We start from the raw sequence: 18,255 nt of genomic DNA, 5'->3' as shown, positions 1-18,255 counted from the left end.
CGAAAATGCCGTCGACCACACATCATAAACTAACTGCGGAGTGAATGTAAATGTAGAATTATTTTCAACAGTGATTTTAAAAGGATAACCAAAGCTAATACCGCCTTTCAAAAATGCTTTATTGTGAAAATAAATTTTCGTTACCTAATCTTTTACAGTCTGGCCGCCGTTGTACCTGATCCTTTCATTAACATTATTCAGCAAATGCTCCTTTCAAGTACAAGTTGTATTTAGTATTTTATTCATCTTCAGCAACTGTAGTCGTATATAAAGAAATAATAATTATTATATAATTGTGTTCACAATTCTTTCCCACTACAGTCACTTTCCGATACTTAATATTCGCTAATGATTGAGAACAGTCTCTCCAGCCACAAGCTCCAGCCCAGTGACGCGCTTCGCACTTTCCTTTTATTCGCAGTTTCCTACAAGCATGCTACTGACCTGACAGCTGTTTGGAGATTAGTTCCCAAATTTCCCATCAGAGCCCCACTTGTCATCGATAGTAAAGTATTTTATTTATCGTTAGGTTTTTATATTACTTTCTAGGCTCCTTACATACACTTACATTTTTGTTTATGACTTATGACAACTTACTTCTTTTATTTTATTATTTTATCGTACTTTCGTCGATTAAAGCTGAAGAAACTGCAAAAAGGTGGGAATTTAAGAAGATGGGAACTGGATAAACTGAAAGAACCAGAGGTTGTACAGAGTTTCAAGGAGAGCATAAGGGAACAATTGACAGGAATGGGGGAAAAAATACATTAGAAGAAGAATGGGTAGCTTTGAGGGATGAAGTAGTGAAGGCAGCAGAGGCTACAGTAGGTAAAAAGACGAGGGCTGCTAGAAATCCTTGGGTAACAGAAGAAATATTCAACTTAATTGATGAAAGGAGAAAATATAAAAATGCAGTAAATGAAGCAGGCAAAAAGGAATACAAGCGTCTCAAAAATGAGATCGATAGGAAGTGCAAAATGGCTAAGCAGGGATGGCTAGAGGACAAAAGTAAGGATGTAGAGGCTTATCTCAAGACGGGCAGTACAGATACTGCCTACATGAAAATTAAAGAGACCTTTGGAGAAAAGAGAACCACTTGCATGAATATCAAGAGCTCAGATGGAAACCCAGTTCTAGGCAAAGAAGGGAAAGCAGAAAGGTGGGAGGAGTATACAGAGGGTCTATACAAGGGCGATGTACTTGAGGACAATATTATGGAAATGGAAGAGGATGTAGATGAAGATGAAATGGGAGATAAGATACTGCGTGAAGAGTTTGACAGAGCACTGAAAGACCTGAGTCGAAACAAGGCCCCAGGAGTAGCCAACATTCCATTAGAACTACTGACAGACTTGGAAGAGCCAGTCCTGACAAAACTCTACCATCTGGTGAGCAAGATATATGAGACAGGCGAAATACACTCAGACTTCTAGAAGAATATAATAATTCCAATCCCAAAGAAAGCAGGTGTTGACAGATGCGAAAATCACCGAACTATCAGTTTAATAAGTCACGGCTGCATAATACTGACGTGAATTCTTTAGAGACAAATGGAAAAACTAGTAGAAGCCGACCTCGGGGAAGATCAGTTTGGATTCCGTAGAAATACTGGAACACGTGAGGCAATACTGACCCTACGACTTATCTTAGAAGCTAGATTAAGGAAAGGCAAACCTACGTTTCTAGCATTTGTAGACTTAAAGACTTCGAGAAAGCTTTTGGCAATGTTGACGGGAATACTCTCTTTCAAATTCTGAAGGTGGCAGGGGTAAAATACGGGGAGCGAAAGGCTACTTACAATTTGTACAGAAACCAGATGGCAGTTATAAGAGTCGAGGGACTCGAAAGGGAAGCAGTGGTTGGGAAGGGAGTGAGACAGGGTTGTAGCCTCTCCCCGATGTTATTCAATCTGTATATTGAGCAAGCAATGAAGGAAACAAAAGAAAAATTCGGAGTAGGTATTAAAATCCATGGAGTAGAAATAAAAACTTTGAGGTTCGCCGATGACATTGTAATTCTGTCAGAGACAGCAAAGGACTTGGAAGAGCAGTTGAACGCAATGGGTAGTGTCTTGAAAGGAAGATATAAGATGAACATCAACAAAAGAAAAACGAGGATGATGGAATGTAGTCTAAGTAAGTCAGATGATGCTGAAGGAATTAGATTAGAAAATGAGACACTTAAATTAGTAAATGAGTTTTGCTATTTGGGGAGCAAAATAACTGATGATGGTCGAAGTAGAGAGGATATAAAATGTAGACTGGCAATGACAAGGAAAGCGTTTCTGAAGAAGAGAAATTTGTTAACATCGAGTATTGATTTAAGTGTCAGGAAGTCTTTTCTGAAAGTATTTGTATGGAGTGTAGCCATGTATGGAAGTGAAACATGGACGATAAACCGTTTGTACAAGAAGAGAATCGAAGCTTTTGAAATGTGGTGCTACAGAAGAATGCTGAAGATTAGATGGGTAGATCACATAACTAATGATGAGGTATTGAATAGGATTGGGGAGAAGAGAAATTTGTGGCACAACTTGACTAGAAGAAGGGATCGGTTGGTAGGACATGTTCTGAGGCATCAAGGGATCACCAATTTAGTATTGGAGGGCAGAGTGGAGGGTAAAAATCGTAGAGGGAGACCAAGAGATGAATACACTTAGCAGATTCAGAAGGATGTAGGTTGCAGTAGTTACTGGGAGATGAAGAAGCTTGCACAGGATAGTGTAGCATGGAGAGCTGCATCAAACCAGTCTCAGGACTGAAGACCACAACAACAACAACATCGTACTTTCATCAGCACCCTGAGACCAATTTCAACATATGCATATCATTAGCTGATTAGCTCCTGTTCTCGTATGATGTCTGCACTTGTTGCTTCGCTTCTGTATATAAATTTTGCAGAGACACTATGAACCACATGTAAACATCTACGAGCTGTTTTGTATTAATGGATTCAGTATAGTATTACTTATTGCTCCCGTATATTTTTAGGGCCATGGCATTTTGCTCTGTGCATCTTATTGTTGACAACTCGCAGATAATGATATTTTTTATCTTTAAATTTTTTAAATTTTTAAACTTTTCATCCCTAATTTTAATATTCTTATCTGACTTTTAGTTATTTGTGGTGTATTTTCCTGTACAGCCTTCTGATAAAGGGCACAAAGTGTCCGAAACCGGTGAAGAAATTAAATTCCATTTATGGGACTGGCTGGTTATTATTTCGTTATATACAAATTGTATAATACTTCATAAATACAATCTTGATGAAAAATTACAGCACTACATAATTGGCGTCTGTGTAAGGCCCAACAAATGTCATAAATGCAGTACTACAAATAGAGTCTTTCTACTGACACTATGACTAATGATTATAATTTTAGTCGTGCTCTCTTCTATTTCTTGTGCCTCTGTCCCGCATCGACGCAGGGTCGGCGTGATTATAAACGGATTTGCCCTATTTAGTCCGCCTGCTTAGCTGGGTGGTAACGTGCTCGTATCCTATGCAAGTGGGCCCGGGTTCGATTTCCAGCCGGGATGGAGATTTTCTCCACTCGGGGACTGGGTGTTGTGCTGTCCTCATCATCATTTCATCCTCATCACCGGTGCGCATGTCGCCCAATGTGGCGTCGAATGAAATAAGACTTGCACTTAGCGGCCGAACTTCCCCGACTAGGGGCCTCCCGGCCAGTGATGCCATACGCTCATTTCATTTTTTCTTTTGCCCTATTTACTTTAAGAAGTAACTGAATGCCATTCCTGTCGCTATCCCATAACACCTGGAACGGAATATGATTATCCCAACTGTCTTCTAAACGTCTGCAAGTCGTGTAACTAAAGGACTTGGCTACCAGCCCGGTACTCATCTACTGGGATGAGGAAAACCGCATAAACACCACAGACTGGACGGCACACCGATCCTCGTCATTAATCTGCTTGGCGAAGTCGCCAGCGCATTGCCTCACCCCGTAAGTAGTGCTTTAACATTCACGGCTATCCGGGCGGGTGCTTGTTGTCGTGCCTTATGCACCTTAATTTGAACCATCCTCCCAAAGTTATAAGTTTGCTTTTCCCTCGTGACAACCATTATAAATCGGTCACTAACCCAAAGGTATATTAAATATCAGAGTTCTATTAGAGAAGCGAACTGGATTACCTAACCTATAATAAAAAGATCCGTAGCTAAACGTGGAGTTCGAACGAGATGCTGAACGGATTTTTCTCTTGCCCAAAGCATTCCAAGTAGCGAAAGACATAGTGAATGGCTTAAGAAGTCCTATGGTCAACCGGTGATTGAAGCCAGATCCTTCGGATTTGGAGTCTGGAGTGTATGGTATAACCAAATAGCACTAAGCCAAACGTAAATGTCTTGTAACAATTCTGTAATGTCTTTTATATAGAGATTCTGCTTCTGTGTTGCAGTCCTGATACCTTTATCAGGTCGTAAGGTAATGTTGGGTGTTAATACGAAACAATCATTACAGAAGCACACTCCTGAAGACCTTTAAAAATGCCATGTAGAGAAAAAACACTAAATGAGTTAGTAAATAGCCTCAGAATTGCATCATATTATGACTGAAGCCACTTTTGCTGTAATATTGAGAGCGCTGCAACGTACTCGCAAAAAATCGGACAATTTGTAAAAGCATGTTGATAAGACGAACACCGTATCGAGGACGAGACGAGCTGTCACATAACATTCGTCTGCTTATCTCTGTCTTAAGTCATCTTTAACGACAGCATCTTCTCAAAATGTCACCGTGGTGTTTGTGTCCGTACAAGGGCAACAGCTGCTCCGACAGTTTCGAGGTATAAAAGCCACACTGCTGTCTTGCCAACCCCCAGCCAAGAGCCATGCAGTCCGTCCTGCTCCTTCTGGCGGTAGCTGCCAGCGCACAAGGTAAGGCACACGATGCAAGCGTTTGCTTACGTCAACAAACACTGAGGTAGTTGACGTTCCCTTCTTTTTCTTCTTCTTCATTTCATGTATTAGGCAAATTGCCTCTTATGGTACTGCATCTCTTGTATGGTGTCCCTACATTTCTTGTTCCATTGCATTTGTAACTGATAGCCTTTACCGAGACTCTTTCTCCGCCCTTACGGTTTAGATAGTGGGTAGGGAACCGGCAGCCAGCGGCCGAATCCGGCCCGCGAATTGTTTCAACCTGGCCCGTGAAAAAAACGCGTGAGAGAAAGAGCGAGCCTCTGCAGAATTTTGCAACGGAAGTTTTTAAGGCAGCTATTGTACAACGTCTTAACATTTCCTCTACAACTTACGGGTCAAAATGACCCGAGACGACAAGTACCCACATGCGTTAGTGCCAGATAGAGGGGAACAAGCACATTTTTTTTTTAAATTGTACCTCATTGTTTCCTAAAATTTTGAAAATCACACATTGCATGTAAAAAATGAGTTCGACCAAAAGACCCGAGGTCTCCGGATACTTCTGATCACATTGTGTAAGTGTTGCCATCTGTTGGTGGGTTCGGGAACTATCAAAATTGACATTGGTCTCACCCCTAAATGTCACTTAGGTAGTTCCCGTACCAAACAACAGATGACAACACCTACCTCTAAGCTTTTACATTTTAGGGTTAGCCCATTTACCTGCGCGTGTCTTTAATTGTGAAATGGTGTTTCTAATTCGGTTCCAGGCTCTCGTGGATGCGGACAGTCCTCACACTGAGCAACATTTGTAACCTTAATGTAAACATGGTACGCAGTTAACAAATGTTATCCTCTCATGTGGATGGTTGATTCGTTATTTCTCTTACGCGTGTCCTAAAAAAAAAAAGTTTGCGCGGGATTCCTTAGTCCCACGACCACTCGTTTTTCATGGGGGTTCTCTTAAGAAGCGGAAGTTTAATTATAATCACCCCGCTGATCCTCGTGTTGTGTTAAGCGATTTATGGAAACTATAACGTTAACTTTTCCGGTTCTTATTTGTAAATTTAAAGCCCGCAGTATGAATTACAGTGGATATTAGGTCTTTTGCTAAGAAAAAGCACGTATGATGCAGTTTTTGAAGCCTTTTAGAAACAAAGTGGTGATCGCTATTACTGTGTTTCCTATCGAATCCCTTTTAGTCATTCGAATAACAGATTTGATCGTATTTTTTCTCTTGCAGGACCAGAAAGATAAGGCCTACGAACGTCAACATGGAACTGTTGAATGAGCGATAAAAGCATTGCGACAGAAAGTCACCACAATTCTGCCCGTTATGATCCGAATATCTGCAAACAACTCCGACACACGATTCAGTAACGCGCTGTTAACAAACGCCACAGCCTGGTAGATCTCAATCTTCAAAGTGAAATAAAGAAATTACATCACAGGTTTTCTTCGACGAATAAAATGTTTTTGTATTATATGTTTTGTCTAAGTTTTATTTTTTTTCCTAATCTAGGCCGGCCAGGGTGACCGAGCGGTTCTAGGCGCTACAGTCTAGAACTGCGCGACCGATACGGTCGCAGGTTCGAGTCCTGCCTTGAGCATGGATGTGTGTGATGTCCTTAGGTTAGTTAGGTTTAAGTAGTTCTAAGTTCTAGGGGACTGATGACCTCAGATGTTAAGTCCCATAGTACTGAGAGCCATTTGAACCATTTTTCCTAATCTAGGACTGCCTCGTCCAAATGCGACGATATATTTCTCCGGCGCACCTATGTTGTTTTCCACTGGTGTGATATTAAAGTTATTACGAATAGCTCTGGGACAATTACGTAGAACACAAAAAAATTTAAGAGGAAATTTAGTAAGAGTTTTTGTTTTATATGCATTAGGTGGTGATGCAAGGCACAATTCTTGCCTTTCCTGGTTCTAATATGACTCCAATTTTATTGTGATAGTCTTCTTTCATCATTACCACAGTAGCATAGCCCTCATCTGCTGGAAAATTAGAATTTCTTTGTTACAATTTAAATCTCGGCGAGTTTTTATATCATATTTCGTTAAGTTACTGTTAGGTGGTTTGCTCTTAAACAATATCCTTACTTATTTCAAAACGGATTCTAGCTCCGATATTAGCAACAATGTGTTCCATTGGTATTCTAGAAACTGCAACGGCATGGTATTCTCCTTTCGTCATCTCGTCTATACGATTCTTAGACAGAACCTTATCAACAAGTATGACCCAGATCTGAAGGTAGAAAAATTACTCTCTTCTTCTGCAAACTGCTCAATTTCTCGTTCTGTTTATTAACTGACGCCGACCAGTGTGGCCGAGCGGTTCTACGCGCTTCAGTCTAGAACCGCGCGACCGCTACGGTCGCAGGTTCGAATCCTGCCTCGGGCATGGATGTGTGTGATGTCCTTAGGTTAGTTAGGTTTAAGTAGTTCTAAGTTCTAGGGGACTGATGACCTCAGATGTTTTAAGTCCCCTAGTGCTCAGAGCCATTTGAACCATTCTTTATTAACTGACATCGTAGAATGTAAATCATGGCTCGGTAGTTAAACTATCGATCTTTTCACATACATCACAACACGACACAATACTGAGGAAAATGTGTATCTCCATTAACTTACAGTTCACCGCACCAGGTCGCGTCGCGTGTGATGGTTGCGCTCTCGGAGCATCACTGACTGCGCGATCTTAGATTTGACACGCAGCTGCGGAAATGAAATTTTTCTTTACCCCCAAAATATTCGGTGTTGTCGACTGAAGGTGTCTCTGCATCCGTGTGCCTTCCGAAATTTTAACATTACCTGAGACGTCCTCCCTGTGAAGCCGTTATACAATGCGGGCCCTTACGGACGGTAGTTCCGTCCTTGCTGATTTTTGTTTTATGGGCATTAGGCCGTGTTTCATGGCATATCATCAGGCTCTGCTTTTGTGCCGTCAGTACTTTTTTAATGTTCTTTAGAGTCTACTATGATATAGGTGTCGTTTAAGATGGACTTGTGGGAACGGATAATGAAACGTTACGTTTGACACAAAATTGACATTCTGACGTATCCTGACCTGTTTAGAAAGGAGCGCTGTGGCGTGAGGAAGCAACTGTTAAAAAGAGTATTTACACAACATATTTAGTTTCTAAAGAGAAACGAAATAGGCTGTTTTGTAAATCCAACTTATTTGAAATATGAGTTTATCTTAAGTTTTCTTAGTTCAAAGAACTAAAATATTGTCTGTTATGCGTGCAGTAATTTTGTCTTAGTCCAATGCAAAATTCGTTTAGCAGTTTTTGGAATGATTCGCGAGAAGTACTTAGGGTATACTGTTGATAACAACTTGAAATGCATATACTTCTTAAAACTTAAGTTTTGGTGGAATGTAGGTGTTAACAAGATTTACAGTTTTTATGTTGATGTAGAGAGTACATGCACCGGAGTATATGAATATGCAGTTTTCGTTGGAACCATGGCGGTTACAGATACTACTTCCCTAATGACAAAGAGGTAGTTTCATTCATTGCAATGACACCTAATAAAATCAAGATAAAAAAATCATGAGCGGTTTTTTTTTCATTTTGTGTGGGAGTACGTGAAATGTATTCGCAGTTGTGAATATGACAAAGAAAATTTATGCCAGACCGGGACTCAGATCCGGATTTCGCGCTTATCCCATGCATGTGCGAAGGAACTTTGCTCGTAAATCAGAATAACAGAGGCACTGCAATATCGTATTTATCAGCCCACACCGGGCAAGCGACTTTCAAGTAAAATGCCTGCCCTGCACGGGAATATACGTAATGGATGTACGAGTTCAGGCTGTCGACACATGGTTGACGACGTACGGAAGTTTGGGTCTAGCCTGAGTCGTGCACGGATACCAGATGCAGCGCGACCGCTCTCAATAAGCGGGAAATAAGTGTTCAAATCTCAGTCCGGCACAAATTTTCACTGTAGTCATTCCATTACACAGCTGACGGTTGTCTATGTTCGCAACTGCGAATACATTTCACGTACTTCATAACAGCTGGAATCACCGCAGAGCCTGTTCCTTCGGACACGAACGCATGTTGCTGCGTAATTCTGAATAACACAGGCACTGCAATATCGAAGCATGAGGGTATGTTTCTACATCTTTCTTTTCCCTAGCGTTTTTCCTGTCGAGTAAGGGGATTTGGCAGATTTTACTTTTATTATTTAACTCTCTGGCCGGATGCCCTTCCTGACTCCACGGTCATCAAGGTAATCTAAGGGAGAGAAGTCTTTGGCGCAAATCTGTTTATGCATCGTGTGTAAACTCTGTTCTGTGAGTTATAGCATTTTACACTACTGACCATTAAAATTGCTACAGCAAGAAGAACAGCAGATGATAAACGGGTATTCATTGGTCAAATATACACTCCTGGAAACTGAAATAAGAACACCGTGAATTCATTGTCCCAGGAAGGGGAAACTTTATTGACACATTCCTGGGGTCAGATACATCACATGATCACACTGACAGAACCACAGGCACATAGACACAGGCAACAGAGCATGCACAATGTCGACACTAGTACAGTGTATATCCACCTTTCGCAGCAATGCAGGCTGCTATTCTCCCATGGAGACGATCGTAGAGATGCTGGATGTAGTCTTGTGGAACGGCTTGCCATGCCATTTCCACCTGGCGCCTCAGTTGGACCAGCGTTCGTGCTGGACGTGCAGACCGCGTGAGACGACGCTTCATCCAGTCCCAAACATGCTCAATGGGGGACAGATCCGGAGATCTTGCTGGCCAGGGTAGTTGACTTACACCTTCTAGAGCACGTTGGGTGGCACGGGATACATGCGGACGTGCATTGTCCTGTTGGAACAGCAAGTTCCCTTGCCGGTCTAGGAATGGTAGAACGATGGGTTCGATGACGGTTTGGATGTACCGTGCACTATTCAGTGTCCCCTCGACGATCACCAGTGGTGTACGGCCAGTGTAGGAGATCGCTCCCCACACCATGATGCCGGGTGTTGGCCCTGTGTGCCTCGGTCGTATGCAGTCCTGATTGTGGCGCTCACCTGCACGGCGCCAAACACGCATACGACCATCATTGGCACCAAGGCAGAAGCGACTCTCATCGCTGAACACGACACGTCTCCATTCGTCCCTCCATTCACGCCTGTCGCGACACCACTGGAGGCGGGCTGCACGATGTTGGGGCGTGAGCGGAAGACGGCCTAACGGTGTGCGGGACCGTAGCCCAGCTTCATGGAGACGGTTGCGAATGGTCCTCACCGATACCCCAGGAGCAACAGTGTCCCTAATTTGCTGGGAAGTGGCGGTGCGGTCCCTTACGGCACTGCGTAGGATCCTACGGTCTTGGGGTGCATCCGTGCGTCGCTGCGGTCCGGTCCCAGGTCGACGGGCACGTGCACCTTCCGCCGACCACTGGCGACAACATCGATGTACTGTGGAGACCTCACGCCCCACGTGTTGAGCAATTCGGCGGTACGTCCACCCGGCCTCCCGCATGCCCACTATACGCCCTCGCTCAACGTCCGTCAACTGCACATACGGTTCACGTCCACGCTGTCGCGGCATGCTACCAGTGTTAAAGACTGCGATGGAGCTCCGTATGCCACGGCAAACTGGCTGATACTGACGGCGGCGGTGCACAAATGCTGCGCAGCTAGCGCCATTCGACGGCCAACACCGCGGTTCCTGGTGTGTCCGCTGTGCCGTGCGTGTGATCATTGCTTGTACAGCCCTCTCGCAGTGTCCGGAGCAAGTATGGTGGGTCTGACACACCGGTGTCAATGTGTTCTTTTTTCGATTTCCAGGAGTGTATTATACTAGAACTGACATGTGATTACATTTTCACGCAATTTGGGTACATATATCCTGAGAAATCAGTACCCAGAACAACCACCTCTGGCCGAAATAACGGCCTTGATACGCCCGAGAATTGAGTCAAACAGAGCTTGGACGGCGTGTACAGGTACAGCTGCCCAAGCAGCTTCAACACGATACCACAGTTCATGAAGAGTGGTGACTGGCGTATTGTGACGAGCCAGTTGCTCGACCACCATTGACCACACGTTTTCAGTTGGTGAGAGATCTGGAGAATGTGCTGGTCTTGGCAGCAGTCGAACATTTTCTGTGTCCAGAAAGGCCTGTACAGGACCTGCAACATGCAGTCGTGCCTTATCCTGCTGAAATGTAGGGTTTCGCAGGGATCGAATGAAGGGTAGAGCCACGGGTCGTAACACATCTGAAATGTAACGTCCACTGTTCAAAGCGCCGTCAATTCGAACAAGAGGTGACCGAGACGTGTAACCAATGGCACCCCATACCATCACGCCGGGTGATACGCCAGTATCGCGATGACGAACACACGGTTCCAACGTGCGTTCACCGCAATGTCGCCAAACACGGATGCGACCATCATGATGCTGTAAACAGAACCTGGATTCATCCGAAAAAAGGACGTTTTGCCATTCGTGCACCCAGATTCGTCGTTGAGTACACCATCGCAGGCGCTCCCGTCTGTGACGCAGCGTCAAGGGTAACCGCAGCCAGGGTCTCCGAGCTGATAGTCCATGCGGCTACAAACGTCGTCGAACTGTTCGTGCAGATGGTTGTTGTCTTGCAAACGTCCCCATCTGTTGACTCAGGGATAGATGTAAGATGACTGTCATCTCGACTGCTAGTGATACGAGGACGTTGGGATCCAGCACGACGTTCCATATTACCCTCCTGAACCCACCGATTCCATATGCTCCTAACAATCATTGGATCTCGACCAACGCGAGCAGCAATGTCGCGATACGATAAACCTCAATCGCGGTAGGCTACAATCCGACCTTTATCAACGTCGGAATCGTGATGGTACGCATTTCTCCTCCTTACACGAGGCATCACATTAACGTTTCACCAGGCAACGCCGGTCAACTGCTGTTTGTGTACGAGAAATCGGATGGAAACTTTCCTCATGTCAGCACGTTGTAGGTGTCGCCACCGGCGCCAAACTTGTGTGAATGCTCTGAAAAGCTAATCACTTGCATATCACAGCATCTTCTTCCTGTCGGTTAAAATTCGCGTCTTTAGCACGTCATCTTTGTGGTGTAGCAATTTTAATGGCCAGTAGTGTAATTGTTTGCGTATCGGGAACCTGAAGGAGCCGGGGACAGCTGGAAACCACACTCAGGCTGGTGCTGTATCAGCCCACGGTTATCCGCCACGTGGTTTCGATCCGGATCTAGCCCACTTCCCTGATTTGCAAACTATCGCGCTACTACTACACGAGAAGGTCACTATGTTTTTGCATAATATTAGCTAAGTCCTGACCATATCTATAACGTACTCTGCTGACAAAGGAACGTATGAACTTAACAAACTCTGCTACAGAAAATGCTTCAGTCATATCTTTTTAGATTTGCTGTGGTAGGAAACCCTTACGAAGCGGTTCTTTGTTAGAGATTCACTATTTGACTGCTCTTGCTTGAATGGAACAGTTGGAATAGGAATCACAGTGCGTAAGTGACAATCAAAGAGTTTCCGTCCGAGCGCGCCGCTACAGCGTGTATGCAACGTAGCGCGACTCCGATGTGGGTACTCCAGAACCGACATGAAGGCGAGGGATCAGTGTAGCTATCCGTGTCTCCTCCGACGTGCGCGGGTCACATGTGAAAACGCGAACGAAGGCGACGTTCTCACCAATTGGGTGCAAACAGGACCAAAGTGCTGTTATTATTTTCTTGTCTGTTGAAGGATAAACATCGATGGACATCCGTTGGAAAATGAAGAATACGTATGGGCAGCATGTCTCTAAAAACCACGATTGTGCAACGGTTCGCCAAGTGGTGCTGCTACTTTATGATAACGCATGTCCCCATATCGCAAATGTCGCAATGCGGAAGTTACGCCAGCTGAAGTGGGTGCAGCCGCCCTTTAGTCCTAATCTCTCCCCATGCAATCGTACGCCTTCTTTTCCTTTATGGTCTTGAACAGTCGACGATTACTGTCGGACGAGAGAGTGCAACAGACACTTAACGGACTTCTTCATGCAGCAGGACACGGCGTTTTACTAAGCGGGTGTCCTCAACCTAATGCGTCGGTTGGATGATTGTCTCATTGCATACCGATTCTGGACTGTACGGCCTTCGAACGGAAACTTTATGAGCTCCCTTTATTATACAACAAAACAGTGGACTCTAGTGAAGCCTGTGATTCCTGGTCAGAGTAAAGGACAAATGTCCCGGAACTAACGCTCTTACAGAAAATCGTGCTGCAGTGACGTTCGCCTTCTTTCATTTTCTTCGACAACAATCATAAAAGCATTTCATTTTGCAGTACGTAACTTATATTAACAATGCAGCGGCAACATTACGTCACGGCTTGCAGCATGTGCTTTATTTGACGATGACGACTGGCTGGTCAAAACGGTTACGTAAAATAGTTATGTAATTGTTGTCAAAGAAAATTAAAGAAGAAAATCGCTAAGTCACAATTTCAATTGACAATATGTCTCTTTTTTTTACAAAACTGCATTCACAACAAAAAATGAAAAGGAATGGATAAACGTCTGCAGCTACCTAATTCAAAATAAAATATGCTATAATTCATATGTTTAAGTGACACTCAAGCCCAGTGGGTATTTGTTTCCAGCTTTCGGCCTGAGACACAGAGCTGATGGTGGCGCTATCAGCGCCTCCCAAGCGGAGGCATCATCAACAGGCGTGGGTGCTGGACTGCTGGGCCTTGGACTCGGTGCTTCCACAAGCCACGCCTCGGCAGAATCCGTTGGAGTGGGCCGAAGCAGCGATGGCATCAGTAGCTCCGAAGCACGATCATCATCTGCAGGAGTCGGTGCTGGTCTCCTGGGTCTCAATATTGGTGGTTCTCTGAGCCATTCCTCGTCTAAAGCCACTGGAATGGGGAGAAGTGACAGTGGTCTCAGTGCATCCAAATCAGGAGCATCATCCGTAGGACTGAACGTTGGTATAGGCGGCATAGGAGTGAACCTCAATATTGGTACAACCAGAGGAAAGTCATCAGCTGGTGCAGTTGGTGTGGGAAGGAGTGAGGGTGGATTAAGCGCCTCTGAATCTAAGGCATCATCAGTAGGTGTGGGAGCTGGACTGCTCGGTCTTGGCATCGGTGGTTCTCTAAGCCACACATCATCTAAGGCTGTTGGAGTTGGTAGGAGTGACACAGGCTTCACTGGCTCAAGTGCAGAGGCATCATCTACAGGAATGGGTGTTGGACTTCTTGGTGCAGGACTGACTGGTTCCCAGAGTCAGGCCTCAGCAAGATCTGTTGGAGTAGGCCGTGGTGATGGTGGGTTTAGTGCTTCTAATGCAGAGTCTTCATCAGTAGGACTGGGAGCTGGACTTCTGGGCTTAGGCGTTGGTGGTTCCACGAGCCACTCCTCATCACAAGCTCTCGGAGTGGGTAGAGGTGACGGCAGCTTCAGTGGCTCAAGTGCAGAGGCATCATCTACAGGATTTGGCGCTGGTCTCCTTGGAGGTGGACTGGCTGGTTCCCAGAGTCAAGCTTCAGCAGGATCTGTTGGTGTAGGCCGCGGTGATGGTGGGTTTAGTGCTTCTAATGCAGAGTCTTCATCAGTAGGACTGGGAGCTGGACTTCTGGGCTTAGGCGTTGGTGGTTCCACAAGCCACTCCTCATCACAAGCTCTCGGAGTGGGTAGAGGTGACGGCAGCTTCAGTGGCTCAAGTGCAGAGGCATCATCTACAGGATTTGGAGCTGGTCTCCTTGGAGGTGGACTGGCTGGTTCCCAGAGTCAAGCTTCAGCAGGATCTGTTGGTGTAGGCCGCAGTGATGGTGGGTTTAGTGCTTCTAGTGCAGAGTCTTCATCAGTAGGACTGGGAGCAGGACTTCTGGGCTTAGGCGTTGGTGGTTCCACAAGCCACTCCTCATCACAAGCTCTCGGAGTGGGTAGAGGTGACGGCAGCTTCAGTGGCTCAAGTGCAGAGGCATCATCTACAGGATTTGGCGCTGGTCTCCTTGGAGGTGGACTGGCTGGTTCCCAGAGTCAAGCTTCAGCAGGATCTGTTGGTGTAGGCCGCGGTGATGGTGGGTTTAGTGCTTCTAATGCAGAGTCTTCATCAGTAGGACTGGGAGCAGGACTTCTGGGCTTAGGCGTTGGTGGTTCCACAAGCCACTCCTCATCACAAGCTCTCGGAGTGGGTAGAGGTGACGGCAGCTTCAGTGGCTCAAGTGCAGAGGCATCATCTACAGGATTTGGCGCTGGTCTCCTTGGAGGTGGACTGGCTGGTTCCCAGAGTCAAGCTTCAGCAGGATCTGTTGGTGTAGGCCGCGGTGATGGTGGGTTTAGTGCTTCTAATGCAGAGTCTTCATCAGTAGGACTGGGAGCAGGACTTCTGGGCTTAGGCGTTGGTGGTTCCACAAGCCACTCCTCATCACAAGCTCTCGGAGTGGGTAGAGGTGACGGCAGCTTCAGTGGCTCAAGTGCAGAGGCATCATCTACAGGATTTGGCGCTGGTCTCCTTGGAGGTGGACTGGCTGGTTCCCAGAGTCAAGCTTCAGCAGGATCTGTTGGTGTAGGCCGCGGTGATGGTGGGTTTAGTGCTTCTAATGCAGAGTCTTCATCAGTAGGACTGGGAGCAGGACTTCTGGGCTTAGGCGTTGGTGGTTCCACAAGCCACTCCTCATCACAAGCTCTCGGAGTGGGTAGAGGTGACGGCAGCTTCAGTGGCTCAAGTGCAGAGGCATCATCTACAGGATTTGGCGCTGGTCTCCTTGGAGGTGGACTGGCTGGTTCCCAGAGTCAAGCTTCAGCAGGATCTGTTGGTGTAGGCCGTGGTGATGGTGGGTTTAGTGCTTCTAATGCAGAGTCTTCATCAGTAGGACTGGGAGCAGGACTTCTGGGCTTAGGCGTTGGTGGTTCCACAAGCCACTCCTCATCACAAGCTCTCGGAGTGGGTAGAGGTGACGGCAGCTTCAGTGGCTCAAGTGCAGAGGCATCATCTACAGGATTTGGCGCTGGTCTCCTTGGAGGTGGACTGGCTGGTTCCCAGAGTCAAGCTTCAGCAGGATCTGTTGGTGTAGGCCGCGGTGATGGTGGGTTTAGTGCTTCTAATGCAGAGTCTTCATCAGTAGGACTGGGAGCAGGACTTCTGGGCTTAGGCGTTGGTGGTTCCACAAGCCACTCCTCATCACAAGCTCTCGGAGTGGGTAGAGGTGACGGCAGCTTCAGTGGCTCAAGTGCAGAGGCATCATCTACAGGATTTGGCGCTGGTCTCCTTGGAGGTGGACTGGCTGGTTCCCAGAGTCAAGCTTCAGCAGGATCTGTTGGTGTAGGCCGTGGTGATGGTGGGTTTAGTGCTTCTAATGCAGAGTCTTCATCAGTAGGACTGGGCGCTGGACTTCTGGGCTTAGGCGTTGGTGGTTCCACAAGCCACTCCTCATCACAAGCTCTCGGAGTGGGTAGAGGTGACGGCAGCTTCAGTGGCTCAAGTGCAGAGGCATCATCTGCAGGAATTGGCGCTGGTCTTCTTGGAGGTGGACTGGCTGGCTCCCAGAGTCAAGCTTCAGCAGGATCTGTTGGTGTAGGCCGTGGTGGTAGTGGGTTTAGCTCATCTAATGCAGAGTCTTCATCATTAGGACTGGGCGCCGGTCTTCTTGGTTTAGGCCTCGGTGTCTCAAAAAGCAGCTCCTCTTCACAGGCTGTTGGAGTGGGTGGAGACGGAGGCAGCTTAAGTGGTACCACAGCAGCAGCAAAATCATCAGGATTTGGAGGTTTTGGTGGTTCTGAGAGCCAAGCTTCAGCAGGGTCTGTGGGAGTTGGCGGAGGTGGTAGTGGATTCAGCACCTCTGAAGCGCAGTCTTCGTCAGTTGGTCTGGGTGCCGGGTTAGGTGGCCTTGGGCTGGGGCTTGGACTCTCTACAAGCCGTTCTTCAGCAGGAGCTGTGGGAACAAGTGGTGGTGGCACTGCACTAAGCTCCGCCCAGTCTAAATCGTCATCGGTGGGACTAGGTGGCGGCCTCCTTGGTCTTGGCGTTGGTGCTTCTCTCTCATCGTCACAAGCTGCTGCTTCAGGTGGGAGCTACGGTGGAGTGAGTGCATCTAATGCAGGAGCTTCGTCGGTTGGATTAGGTACTGGACTGCTTGGAATACTCTGAGCTCGATGGAGACTCTCGTGATCAGTGTAACTGACGGTAAATAAATGTTTTGACAGAAGGCGACGACTGTGTGCTTTGTGAAACCTATGACTGAACATTAAACTTGACATATCTGTTTCGATTTTTTATGTAGATTCACATAATTTCACGAATAAATGTATTAAACAACCAGGATGAAGGAGCTACAATTATTAATGTGAACATTATTATCCGCATTTACGATAATTAGTCACAAATGTTTAATTATCAGCTCGAAAAAATAGAGCTATTCACTTTTTTTTATATATTTGCAGGTTAATGCCTGAATCTTGGCATACGATAAAAAACGTGACAATAATTGCATAAATTATTTTCCGAGGTGTTAATTAAAATTTACGACTGCCAATCATAGTTTCAGCTTTATCAACCACTTTTTTATGATTCAAACTAAATACTGGGGGTGGAAAAAAATATTGAAACAACAAAAACACAACACATTACTGCTTCTAATGTGGTGTAGGAAACCTAATGGCATTGAAAACAGTGTCCAGTCGTCTCTGAGTGGATAAATACATGTCCTGTATGGCTTTCAAGGCAATAATACACCATTTTTCTTGCAATGTAGCGGGGTGTTCAGGTAACGATGATAGAGGTGGATAGAGAGCACACACTCTTCTCTCCAAAATAGACCAAAAAGGCTAGTGAGATCTGGTGGCTGTGGTGTCCAAAGGAAACTCGTCAATACATTCTCGTGCTCACAAAACCTGTTGTGGATGACGTGAGCTATTTGAACAGGGGCCCTGTTGTCTTTGAACACAGCATCGTCATTGGGGTACGAACATTGATAATCCATGGGTAACCATGGAGCTCATGGAATATCACTATGTGGCTGCGCAATTCATCACCAAACCCCCGCCACCTTCCAGTCATGAACGTAAACTCGGCCAGAATGTGGAAACAGAGTGATACATGACTCATTCCACAAAATGACTTAATTCCATCGCACCGCAGTCCACTTTTTATAAGTTCGGCCCCATGTTTTCCTGTTGTGGGCATTTGCATTACTGACGAGTGGTTTTGGAATTCCAGCAGCCCTGCAATTCCCTACTTATCGAACTACCTTAATGTTCTTTTAGTGGTGACTTGTTCCGCTTGTGCGTCATTCAGTTCTGCAGTGGCTTTTGCAGCTGTCGTTGTCTTACTTTTCGTCACAATTCTCTTCAATGCCCGTTTGTTACAGTCACTCAACAC

General features: G+C 45.8%; 1 protein-coding gene across 1 annotated transcript; it reads left to right on the top strand.

The window, feature by feature from the left end:
• The first annotated feature begins 4,853 nt into the window (after window positions 1-4,853).
• On the top strand, window positions 4,854-17,025 carry LOC124777717 (fibroin heavy chain-like). Its single transcript, XM_047253217.1, has 2 exons — window positions 4,854-4,899; window positions 13,529-17,025. The coding sequence occupies exons 1-2, from the start codon at window positions 4,854-4,856 to the stop codon at window positions 17,023-17,025; spliced, it is 3,543 nt and encodes a 1,180-aa protein (XP_047109173.1).
• The last annotated feature ends 1,230 nt before the right edge of the window (window positions 17,026-18,255 follow it).

The sequence above is a fragment of the Schistocerca piceifrons genome, chromosome 1 (assembly GCF_021461385.2).
Source record: "Schistocerca piceifrons isolate TAMUIC-IGC-003096 chromosome 1, iqSchPice1.1, whole genome shotgun sequence".
NCBI lineage: Eukaryota > Metazoa > Arthropoda > Insecta > Orthoptera > Acrididae > Schistocerca > Schistocerca piceifrons.
Note: the sequence above shows the minus strand (reverse complement) of the source record. Positions and strands in the feature narration are given on the sequence as shown.